This window comes from Dysidea avara, chromosome 1, assembly GCF_963678975.1.
Source record: "Dysidea avara chromosome 1, odDysAvar1.4, whole genome shotgun sequence".
Taxonomy (NCBI): domain Eukaryota; kingdom Metazoa; phylum Porifera; class Demospongiae; order Dictyoceratida; family Dysideidae; genus Dysidea; species Dysidea avara.
Window position 1 is genome coordinate 21,266,435 of NC_089272.1, and position 13,056 is coordinate 21,279,490.

The 13,056-nt window shown below is 38.2% G+C and overlaps 1 protein-coding gene across 2 annotated transcripts in view; it reads left to right on the forward strand.

Annotated features, from left to right (window-relative positions):
• The window catches only part of LOC136258875 (golgin subfamily A member 6-like protein 7), a 66,084-nt gene that overhangs the window by 51,284 nt on the left and 1,744 nt on the right, over positions 1 to 13,056 (forward strand). Inside the window, exons 7-8 of one of the 2 annotated variants that reach the window (XR_010703059.1) lie at positions 217 to 403; positions 8,288 to 8,559. Coding sequence is in view for 1 of the 2 variants with exons in the window: in XM_066052251.1 (XP_065908323.1) it covers positions 217 to 403; positions 8,288 to 8,476 (376 nt within the window). In the remaining variant the exon portion in view is untranslated. The remainder of the gene's footprint in view (positions 1 to 216; positions 404 to 8,287; positions 8,560 to 13,056) is intronic. The other variant, XM_066052251.1, reaches the window with a different exon arrangement.

Below are 13,056 nucleotides of genomic sequence, written 5' to 3' on the forward strand. Positions count from 1 at the left end.
GCAATGGAGTACTATGATGAACATCCCACTGTGGTAATAGGAAAATCAGTTAGAAAAGGTTAGATTTTTCAGATTGCAGACCCTAAATATGGTTAATTCATCCATTGTGCATGTTTCTATGTTTATTGTAAGGATTCAAAAGAATATTATGTATAATATAAATACATAGATTACATCCTATCATGTATTGATTACATCCTGTTTGCTTTTTTACAGACTTCTTACAGTAGAAGAGGATAGCTACAAATACACAAATGCTTTTACTTCAGCTGATGATAATAGTGTACTGGGTATCAGCAAGCGATACAGACATGTTCAACACAATATGAGAGCATCTGCTGTACGAGCTAGTAAAAGTGTTTACAAAATCCCTCCTAAAAGGCACTTTTGTGATCAAATAATGGTAATATAAACTTATAATATGTACAGTATGTATAAATATATAAGTGCACTTACTGTAACCAAAAGGTGTATTATAAGTATAAGATAACTTTTATATTTAAATAGGGATCATTGTACAGTGCTATAGCCAGACCTAATTCTGTGACTGAATTCCCTCCCAAACTGTTAAATACTGAAAAGCGATGTGATGTAGCCATTTCCAGCTATGTTTCTATGTTATATACTGTACAAGGAAGAACAGTATGATAAGTATATCTGCAATCAATCCATTCACTATATGGAATTCCTGCACGATTTTTGTGATAGTTTAGTTTGTTAGTGCTTGAAACTTTACATTATGACATTACAAAATTGTAACAATGGAATGTAATTAAAGCAAAATGTCACAGCAGTGAGAGTGGCACATCTGACAAACAAGACAAAACAAGTGGCTCCATCTCCTTATGTCATTCCTTAGACAAGTGGTTAGTTTCTCATCTTCTTTTCTAATTTGTGGTCACTTTAATTATAGCAATACCGTAGACTCCAGTTATTAGGCGTACATGGTTATTAAGCGCATATTGCTTGTTAAGCGCATATGGTACACTTGTGCTAGACACCTGTTTGTTAAGCGCATATGGTTGAAATCGCCTCTACCACCTCGTACTATGTAGAATTGTTGTCAGAATGAATCAGACATGTCACAGCACACTTGATACCCCGTTATTATAAACAGCAAATACTGCTGTTTATAATAATGATAGCCGTAGCTGCTACCTGGCTTCTAAGGATTTCCGTTTCCACAACTGAAGCAAACAATTAACTGGTGTTCAAATTACTTGAAATCTGCAGTGGGTACAACTAATTATTCCCTTCTAGCAGAAATTCCTTACCATAATTTATAAGCGCATGCGCTAACAAGCATAGTAAAATGTTGTTTACTCTGTAAATAAAAGTTAACATCATTGACTGTTATGGGAGGTAAAGGGGGGACAATGGGTCACATGCACCATGCAGCGTTACTATTTATAGCTATGCATGTGGGCACTCAACTCAAGGCACAGACGAAAGTATTGGAGTCATAGATTCTGTCCAGCTCTAACAGTTGAATAGCAGCCCATCATGCCGAAACACCCACCCACCCACCCATGTGGACGTACATGCATACACCCGGTAACCCAGGACTAACAGAGCACAGTGATGCTGCTTGACCAGAATGATGCTTGCTACTTAATAGCTAAGGTGATGAGATCATGTCATTAATGCAGAATGCTGTGCACTAACTTGGTCAGGCACTTCACTCAGCCATGTTCTGGGCTGCCCAATATTTTCCCAAATTAGGCCAATCATGTACCTGAGCTTGGGTAAGCTTGGCTAATATAATAAGATGTTAATTTCACAAATAATTCCTCTGAAAATTATAAGCACATGCGCCTAATAACCAGAGTCTACGGTATTGAATGGGACACATTGTTTAACCTCTAGTAGTTCCCATGTTCACTGTTCAGTAATTTATTGACTCAGCAATGAAAACACGGTTATTATTTCAGGTGGATACTAGTATTCCCATTCTTAGCGATGTCTCTATTACTCCCAATATTGTTTATGTGAAACTGCATATTTTAAACCCAACAATTCCGCTGGCCCTGATAATTGGCCTACTAGAAATGGCAGAACAGTTCTTACCATCTTATCTACCAAGTTACTTAGAGCATCTACACTACCTGGTGCTTGTAAAAGAAGTCATGTGATAACTGTTCATAAAAAAGATGACTGTAAACTTGTAGACAACTACCGTCCAATCTGTTGGAGTCCATTAGCAAGAATCATATATTCTATTATCACTTTGCTGAGACCATTTGTTTACTCCTATTCAGCATGTAAGAGATCTCAACTTCTCTTAGTAGTTGAAAATTGGACCAAGTCTCTTGACTCCAGTGGATGTTGTGTACTTCAGTTTCAACAATGTTTTTGACTCAATGCTACAGAAAAGGTTCTTACTCAAACTTAACGATTATGGGATTCAAGATAATCTACTTCTATACCATGGCTTACTAACATATTGACAGATGGAAAGCAAATTGTTGTTATTGGTTGTGATTCCTCTGACTGGAGTGATATGACATGAAACAACCTTAGAGGAGGGAGTGTCTGATCTTTTAACAATGGTTGGAATTGCTCTATCTATTAGCCTTGATCATTTCTCAATTTCAAAACCAGCTGCTAAAGCAGTGTCCTTCTCAAAGTACTATTCTGTGAAATGCCCTCTGCATAAAACAGAAAACTTATCCCAGTTGGCTCTGATCCTTTGCACTTGTTGTGTCTTATTTTGCTCACAATGCAGGATCTGAAGGAAACTGGAATAGGCTAATTTCATACATTTGCTGGTTTTGTTAGAGCACTTAGCAGCTACACATCACTTTACAATTGTCTTCACAAATGCCAGTGTTCAACTTACACATATACAGTTCCAATGATTACAATTTTGTATGCTTCAACTTGTGATGTCATGGTCATGACCACATAAAATGGAAGAAGCCATGAAATAGTCTTGTAGTCCCATTTTTGTCTGCTTTTTGCAGGAAAATATTGCTTTCAGAAACAAACTATACAAAAATTAAACACACATTATAATTATACTGATACAAGTAGAAGATCATAGAAAACAAGTTGATGCTGTGCTACTTCTAAAAACCAGGTGCCCATGTATCCATTCTGACTAAATAGGCAATTAATCAACCATCTATATTATATTCATGCTATTACTATTATTAATTCAGCTAGATAGTTAAATTTGTAAATACTGTAAAAAGTTGTTTAACGTCTATAAAACCGAAAGGGAAGACCCTTCATGAAATATATGAAGAGTTGCCAGATCCGTATACATCACCTCTGAGAAGAAACCACCACAGAGTAAAGTTTATGTGTGTGGAAGTTTAATACAAACTTAAATTAGCTTTTAATTTTTACATCCTGGCTGCTTTTTACCATTTAACGAATTTGCTCATGTGGGTACATACAGACAAACATAGATAGGTAGGTACACACACACACACACACACACACACACACACACACACACACACACACACACACACACACACACACACACACACACACACACACACACACACACACACACACACACACACACACACACACACACACACACACACACACACACACACATCGAGCGCCTGGTTTTTAGAAGTAGCACAACATCAACTTGTTTTCTATGATCCCTAATCAAACTTAAAATTCGTAATTTTTGTTTGTTTACTTTTTTGTAACATTATTAAGACTGGTGAACCCATGCATACCTCATTACAATGGAAAGAATGGTGCCGGGGTTATTGTTATCGTCTGAATGTGTGCCCCAACTATCAATTACTGAATTGGTGAAGTGGCCATTACTCTTCGTTTCAGCTATGTTCAGCCCATTACACAGCATTAAAAATGAAGAACAGTAGAAGAAGGACCTCTGCAATCAATCCAGTCACAATGGAAAACTCAGACAATTTCTGTCAAATATAGGGAAGCCACTACCACGAATCAACACCTTATGCTGTCAGCAAAAATAAATAGGACACAAAGGAAGACACGGGTACATCCATGGAGCATGCATTGTATGCACTGCAGTATGCCAAAAGGTACCAGTCGGGCTGAAGTGACGTCAAACAGTGAAAGAAGCCTGTATCCTTAACTGTTATTGATTGAACACATTAGTTAGTCAGTCATGCAGGCAGTAGAAAATTCCACATATTATATCAGGAGTATATAATGGGGAGTAGGCCCCGGCCGATTATGCCGGCATAATTTAAAGCATAATAGGCAGGCAAAAGCATCGAGCATAATGCTGGCATAATAGGCAAAATACACAAGCATATTGTTGTTTAATTTTACCAAACCTAGGCCATTCCATCATTCTTTGAGTTCCAGCTCGAGTTCCTGCAAACAACGATCTCTCGAACACTCTTCTAGAAGATCCAGCCATTAAGTAGCGCCTTAATACTAATAACTATAATTATTACAGAGTGGCGCTATAAATAAAGTGCCATGGCAGCTGGTGAAGGTGTACTAGCACAACTCAGTGAAGCGTCGTCTGCATCGAGTGATGAACAGGACAGTGATGTCGATGATCATGATACAGTTAGTTTAATATCTTCTACCTCGGGGACGTCTAAGACAACATCGCTAAGTGAATGTCATGGGGAAAGTAGGAGTACCTCTGCTACTGATAACGCTTTAAAGAGAGCTCCATCATCTCTTCTCTCAGTATTACAGCAAGCTAAAACATCAGATTTAAGTCGAAAAAGAGCAATTCGCAATAATCCACCTAAGGGAAAGAAAAGAAAAGTATCTACTGGCACTGGTTCATCTGCATCAACTTCAATGAAATCAGTGACCCCAAGAGATAGGTGCAATCGATTCCCGAAAGAGTACTTGACTGTGTCTGGTGGAAAGCTCTTTTGTGGATGTTGTAGAGAGGAGGTGTCAATGAAGCTTAGCAGTATAAAGCATCACATTGATTCCAATAAGCACAAAGTGAACAAGGAGAAAGAAGCCAAGAGAGTATGCGGTGACAAAACTTTAGCCCAGCAGTTGCAAGCATATGAAAGTGAAACTCATCCTAGAGGTGAAACTCTATCTGAATCGCACAAACTGTACAGAATAAAAGTAGTGACAGCTTTTTTGAAATCAGGAATACCACTTCAAAAGGTTGGCGGACTGAAAGAAGTTTTGGAGATTGGTGGATACAGGCTGACAGATGAAAGAGGTATGCGTGACCTAATACCATTTGTTCGTACTAATGAAGGGAATAAGATCAAGGAAGAGCTTTCAGGGAAATTTGTTTCCATAATTTTTGATGGCACTACCAGGCTTGGGGAGGCTTTTGCTATTGTACTACGGTTTATTTTAGCAGACAAAATTGTGCAAAGGTTGGTAAAGCTACAAATACTTGCAAAGCCAATGAATGGTGAGGAACTAGCTCGTGAGGTTATTAGTATTTTACAAGTTACGTATGGAGTAAAGTCAGATCAGCTCTTGGCATGCATGCATGACCGCGCATCTGTTAATGGTGCAGCCATGAGAACAATAAACGTAGTCTTTCCCTCACTTGTTGATATAGGATGCTACTCTCATACCATTGATTTGGCAGGAGATAAGTTTGATGTTCCAGTACTTGATGAATTTTTTCGACTGTGGGTCAGTTTGTTTGCTCACAGTTCACGGGCAAAAGTTGACTGGCGGACAACAACTGGGATTTCAATTAAGTCTCATAGTTGCACAAGGTGGTGGAGCAAATGGGAAGTGCTGCACCAAGTTTTCAAATATTTCGGTGATATTGTCTCATTTTTACGAAATACAGAAGCATCACCTGCAACTACAGTCAAATTACTGCAGTTGTTTTCTGACAGGCAAAAGCATGAGTATCTGCAGCTTGAACTAGCAGTAGTTATTGATGCAGGTGAACCATTTGTCAAGGCTACGTATAGCCTAGAGGGAGACGGGGCTTTGGCATTCAAATGCTATGAAATATATACCAAACTGCTTAGTGCTATAGAATTACAGCACTATCCCAATCTCTCTGCTGTGGCAAAAAGGTTGACAGGCAGTGTGCATTCCTTGCTTGACAGGTTTATGAAGTATGGGAAAGATAGGGTTACACCTGTTGTGAAGTATTTTAAATCTAAATTTTCAAATGAACTGTCTAAGAGTCTATCAATTTTTAAAGCTGCACGAGTCTTTGCTCCATCAAAAGTGAAAGAAGTGGCACCAGATGTTAGCATTGTTAATTCATTATCAGAAATAACCTTTTTGAACAACAAAACAACATTAGACAATCTCAAGTCTGAACTCCCGCAGTACATTGCGGTATCTGCAGATACATCGCCAGAAGTAGATGTCATGTCCTGGTGGGCTGAACATTCACAGGAGTTACCGCACTGGTCATCCGCTGCAATGATGGTTGCTCTTATACAGCCTTCATCAGGTGCTGTTGAAAGAGTATTCTCAATTTTAACAAACACTTTCAATGCACAGCAAGAGAGTTCCCTTCAAGATTATATTGAAGCATCCCTCATGCTGCAATATAACTATTAGTGACACTATCAGTGCATGTAAAAAACAATCAGTAATTATACTAAAACAATATACATGAATGTTATGTACTGTACTTGTAATGTAGCATAATAAGAAATGATGAGCATAATTTTGAGCATAATGGGCTATACTTTTGAGCAGTGCTCAAAAGCATAATGGGCAAATTTTTGAGCATAATAGGCCGGGGCCTAATGGGGAGGGAGAGTGTCAAACTATGCTATATGCTGTGAAAAATGACTCCGTAAAGTCCTATGGCATCGTCCAAACAACTCAGTGATTTGTGTTGATTGGTGACTAGCTTATTATAAGTGTGTACTCGAGAAACGTATGGCATCTTACACAGAGGAACTCGCCGTACAAAAATAAAGACACAAGCAGCTAACCTGGAAAGCAAACATCGAAGTTTCATCATGGTTGAGTGAGGTAGAGATTTCTGTATTTCATCATGGTAGCGATTTCATCATGGTCACCATCTCATGCTTGCCTTGACAGTTCTACTAGTTAAAATGACACGTCTAGATGGAATTTCAGCCATTGCGATTCCATACAGACCACCCGTTAAAACATTTAAGGTGTTAAATCTGAGCAATCAACAGCAGTCAGGTTTGCGAGAAGAAACGAAGGCATGCGAGTTACTTTACGGGCTCGTTTTTCACAGCCTATAACGCAGTTCGACATTCCCCCTCCCCGTTATATACTCTTGGTTATATTATTATTATATACTTTAAACCAGTTAAAGCACCACCACGCTCGTGCAATATGAGAAAATAGCACTCTGGCGTGATCTCAAGCCGAATACAGCACTCGACTTTGCCTCGTGTCTCTCCTCCACCCCCTTGTGCTATTTTTCCCATATTGCACTCATGGTGGTGTTTTCACTAGTATAATACAGTACAGTAGTACTGTATATTAAAGATCATGAAGGTTTGGGCTTTTCTGGATGAAAATATCACCCTAAAACCTTCATGGTGCCTTGGCAGTATTGGTTAGGTATAACCTAGCCCAAAATCAGTACTATGTGAAATGCTTCCAAAAAGTTACTACAATATTGAAAGTGCTTGTTGCCTTTGTTCAGAGTGTTAATTTTGTAGACTCAAACTGCATCAGTTTTCAGCCATCAGACAATCGGTTTAAGTGTCTATATTACATTGTTTTTAGCTACTTCTGGCAATTTATAAATGTTACGCATGTAATCAACAGTGGTGTATTTTCTGTATGAAGTGCTGTATTTTCCTTTCCGTGCTGTGTAGAAATGATAGCATTTTTATTTGTTTGATCTTTGTCCACGCAAGTGCTTTAAGATAGCATTTTATATAATCCTTCCTTTTAATTGGTATTACCTTGTTTCACAACTCACTGCAAATTTTGTGCTGAATTGTCCACACCCTTACCCTTAATGCAGAAAGGCATGTGCCACCAGACTAGCAATAGTCAGCACAAGAAACCATTGACACAGTATCCTCAAATCAATGCCTATGTGGTAGTACAGAAAGAAATGGGATACAAAGGAAGTTAAAGGGTAAGCACAGGCACTAGGATGCATATAATTGTAGCACATCTTAGGCCTAACTGGTTAACTAACTAATGTCTTCAACCAAGTGTAACTCAACTATGGTAAATTGCTACAGGCTTAATTTCTTCACTATTCAGCATTGCTTGGTCAGTTAGTAAAATTTCAGTCAACTTTTTTAAAATTTCCTAGTGACTTATTAGCAAACCTCCATGATCCTTACTATACTGTACTGCGTGATTATGTAAATATGTGAAATCTGTGAACAATATATGTTGTACTTTGTTGTAGGCTGCTTATGACACAGCAAAAGAAATATTGATGGAAGAATCTTCAAAGTACATCAACAAATTTCTTTTAACATTGCAACCAAAAGGGGACACATGGAATCAAGAAAATATTAAAACTTGTATGAAAATTGTTAATCAAACTCTAACTGATAGTAAAATTTCTGAAGATGCAATTGAAAAAATTTACAAGGTAGAGCATTGATACTCACAAGTCCACTATATGCATTGTACAACCTCATGTGCTAATGTGATTGGTTAATGCTAAACAATTAGGTATGTTGATTGTTCACATGTATAGATTCCCAGATCTTACTGTAAAATATGCTGCACAGTACACACTCTGTCTGATCATCTGCTTAAGATTTATTGCCTTTGGCTTCTTAATAATTTCTTAAAACATTTTTTCTTAATAATACTAAATAAGTTTCTCTGCAGTTATCCCCGACTGGGATCACATTATTCGTGTGCTATTTACATGCAGCTTCCGACCAGCTACAACAGATTTCTATGTAGCTACATTATATAAGTACTATTAATCAATTGTTGTACAGTATTTACATTTACACTATCAGATAATTTCAACTAGATGTATATGTGACTGGATCCGCGAAAACCCGACACAATCATGCAAGTTTAAATTTACAGTATAACGCATTGAATACAATGGGTGAAATACTTGCATATCATTGAAAAATTCCATCAATTTTTTGAACCCCTCTTTCTTAGTAAAGGAAGGGACTATCAATAAAATCCTGGATTTCATTTTGTTTGCCTGCTCAAGATGAGCTGGTAAATCTTTGTTTCATTGCAGTAGACCCAAGGATACGTAAGTTATGAATGTTTGTTTACGTCACATCAAAGTGATCGTGTGCGATTGATTTTTTCTTCACGCATTTTGCTTTTGTATGTAATGAAGAAAGGTGAGTAAAGGAAAAACTTACCCAGTAATTGATTCCCCTGTTCATGGCAAACACGATGGTGAAAATTTTAGCTCCATACCTCAGTCCATTTCCCTATACATGCTATAATGGAGTTTAAATATCTTTAAACTACTTGGACACAATAGCAGCATCAGGCATTTGATCTTGGTGGACAATAATAGGAATGGTTGTGCCTTAATAAGAATACTTGCACATGTGCAGATGCACCATGTGCTCACAAATTGGCAGTGGACAATGTGTACCATCAACCAGCATTACCCCTCTTCTCCCACTCCCTGATTACTTGGAAATTTAACATTGCTTAGGGAAGGGTGTTCGAGTATTGTAGTAAAAGTATGTACCTTTTACATCATGCGTTATAAGTGAGTATTTAATAACTACTAGCCTGCTGTAGACCATGTGTATTGCTACGTGCTGTTGATGAATTTATGTATATAGTGCCATTATGTTTACATATACTGCTTACTTGCTGTTGTCGTACTTGTATATATTTGCGTATATAGCGTATGTGCAGTTGTTACATTTACTTACATTGCCTGCTTGCTGTGATACTACATTATGTATACTGCTTACCAATTACTGCTTATTCCTTGTTGCATGCAATTATGCATATTACTTACTGTCCACTGTTACAATATATATTGCTTCCTTGCTGTTATACATTTACACATGTAACACTTTTACACCTCAGATCAAAGGAGCTGCCCAGGCTACATTTCGTATATAGCCCAGCTAGCCAGGCTACATACGAAATGTAGCCGGTCTACAACTGGGCTGTGATTATATAGACGTAGATGCCGAAATCGATTGTGGGATCGAATAATACTCACGTGATTAGGATGCACAACCCGGATTTCGCCATGAAAACCACACATACGGAGAGCATTTTGTTACCCTTGCCATCCTACGAGTTGAAAAACATTGGGCTAAGTTGAAAACTAGTGCTATAGCTTATTCATTCGATCATTTCCGCACATTTTCAAATATGGACACACACCCATCACGAAGCTACCACACTGCACGGAGTAAGCACTCTACAAGCAAGCTTACCTGTCTAGGCCTTTAGTGAACTGCGTAGTTATCCCATAAACGATTCAATAGCACTGATTAAAACATTAAACTCACGTTACGGAAATTCTCCGTGATATCTCTAGGATATGTCCGTTTATTATAACCAAACGTAACCAGAACGTACTAGCTGCTGACCCATAATCGAAAATTTTAGGTGTGCATATATAATACATCCAGTGGCTGCACTCGTTTTGGCTTGGGTGGTTGATCACCCTGCATAGGCTATCAGCCTAAGAAGCGTTACATATTAGTTGTAACACGGGGCATTCGGGCTTTGCCTAATATGTATGCCCTCTGCCCTCGGGCAGTCAGACATACATATCAGGCAAAGCCCTCATGCCCGTGTTACAACTGTTACATATTGCATACTTGCTTTTGTTACGTTTATGCCATGTATACTTACTTGCTGTGTTACATTTATGTATATTCCCCCAACATGTATATTCCCCCAACATGTATATTGCTTACTTGCTGGTGTTATGTACATGCATGTATATTGCTTATCTATGTAACCATATATAGTTTGCTTGCTTGCTATATTTTGTCTGGTTACATTATGTATATAATGCTTATTATTACCATTATAACATTGCTTACATGTTGCTGCCACTTATATGTACATACATGTAGCATATACTTGCTGCTGTTACATCATTTGTGCGTATACTGCTAGTTTACATGCTGCTGATACTAATAGTGTACATTTTTTAGCTCACTGCAGCTTCCATTGTTGCTCGTCAAATAGGAGTACCGAAATGCAGTTCTTTCATGGGTCAATGTCAGCTCCTCAAATGGGAGTGTTGACATGCTACTCTTCATGGGTCAATGTCAGCTCCTCAAATGGATGTTGACATGCGGTTTTTAGGACCAATGTCAGTTCCTCAAATGGGAGAGTTGACATGCGGCTCTTTCATGGGCCAATGTCAGCTCCTCATTGTGAGAGGTGTAACATTTCTATCGAGTGTTGCCTCCCAGATAACAGTGTTGAAGTGCTGCTCTTAATGGGCACATTTTCAGCTCCTTATCCTCGAGAGCTCCAGCATGATGTTTACACTGTCTTTCAAGCCGGAGTGTTGCACGTTGCTCTTCATGAGCAAGGATCAGCTCCACACATGTTAGAGGGCATATCAGCATGCAGTCACTTTTGTGACAATGTTGGTCTTGCTGCTCTGAAGCAGAGCATTGAAAGGGCTCTAGCTGCATTTGCAGCATCTCCATTCCGGATAGAGGGGGGTGTGATAGTACTGAGTCTCAGTTAGGATGGTTGTCACACTTTCAGACACCCCACATGTGGCCTAAAGAAAGGAATTAGGAGCGTAGAACATTTCTGTGCACCAAATGCCTTCCTTGCACAATTATCTGTTTGTCTTGAAAAATAAGGGCCTTGTAGACATTTGACCTCAAATTCGGACTAGACAATTTTAACCCAAAATGACAGCCGGGACCTGGTACACTTACCAAACCACCACCACTAACATCAGTTTGTGGCAGGCGAGAGCTACTGCAGCATCCAAGAGGCAAAGGTACGTATTAAAGGTTATAGTCAAGTGGTCAACATTAACAAATCGATTTTTCTGTTGTTGCTACTTTGTAGGGCTGTAACTCCGAAAGTTATTGGCATATGTGGCTAAAACTTACACTTGGCTAAGTAGATTAATAAACAGGAAATCGAAAAATGCATGATTTTTTTCAGGTTTTCACAGATCCGGTCACACATATCCATTAGCTGGCAATAAATGTAAGTTTGTGGTATTAACATGGCTCTCTATAACAAGTATATGGAAAAATTTAGAATTTTAGGTTCAATTAGCGATCATAGAAAAAGTAGGGAAACAAGAGAGGTCACCTACACCTGAAAGTATATCAAAAACAACCAAGCTGTGAAAAAATGGTATGGCCTTAAAAAGCCTGTGTGAAATCAAAAGTGGCAGCCAATAAATGGCTGCAATGATGTTAATGCTAATAAATTTTAACAATGCACACAGCCATTATTAAAATATTTTAGCATTAACATCGTTGCAGCCATTTCTTGGCCGCCACCTTTGATTTCACAACTTTTTCACCCAGGATTTTTAAGGCCACACCATTTTTCACAGCTCGGCTGTTTTTGTGTGGATTTCACTCCTTTTTGTACTTTATAAGGCCCAAAAACCAGCCTATGGCTGACTTTGAGGTTTGTTTTTACTCACATTTCTTCTTTTCTATGTAGATACAATGATGATTATTGAAGACAGACTTATAAATGTATTTCATTGCATGATTTAATTCAATATTAATTTGATAATATTATTGTAATACTCTAATAGAGAGCCCTTTTTTTGAGGACTTCTAATAGAACATACATAGAATGTTCTAGAACAATCTAGTACTTCTATTGGTAGATCTTTAAAATTACAAATGTTTGATTATAAGCAGATTTCAACTAGAAATTTCTATAAAGCAGAAATTAAGTGAGGTGATCAGCCAAGGTAGCAGTGGTTAAGGATGCAGGTGTTAGGTATGGAGGTTCCCGGTTCAAACTCTGGTAAGTTTGTTTGTTTTTTTTCCTGGCATTTTTTGCACACCTTTTTACCCCATGGTGACTGCTCTATTAGAGTATCTTGATCCCACGATTTTACACTTACTTAGTTTTTGCTTTATAACTTTGTCGCTGTAACTCTATTGCTATTCAAACTATCAAAAGGCACTGCTAAGATGATCAGCCTATCTACACACCAATTTTCAAGTTATTTCTATACTTGGTTTACCCTGTAGCCGT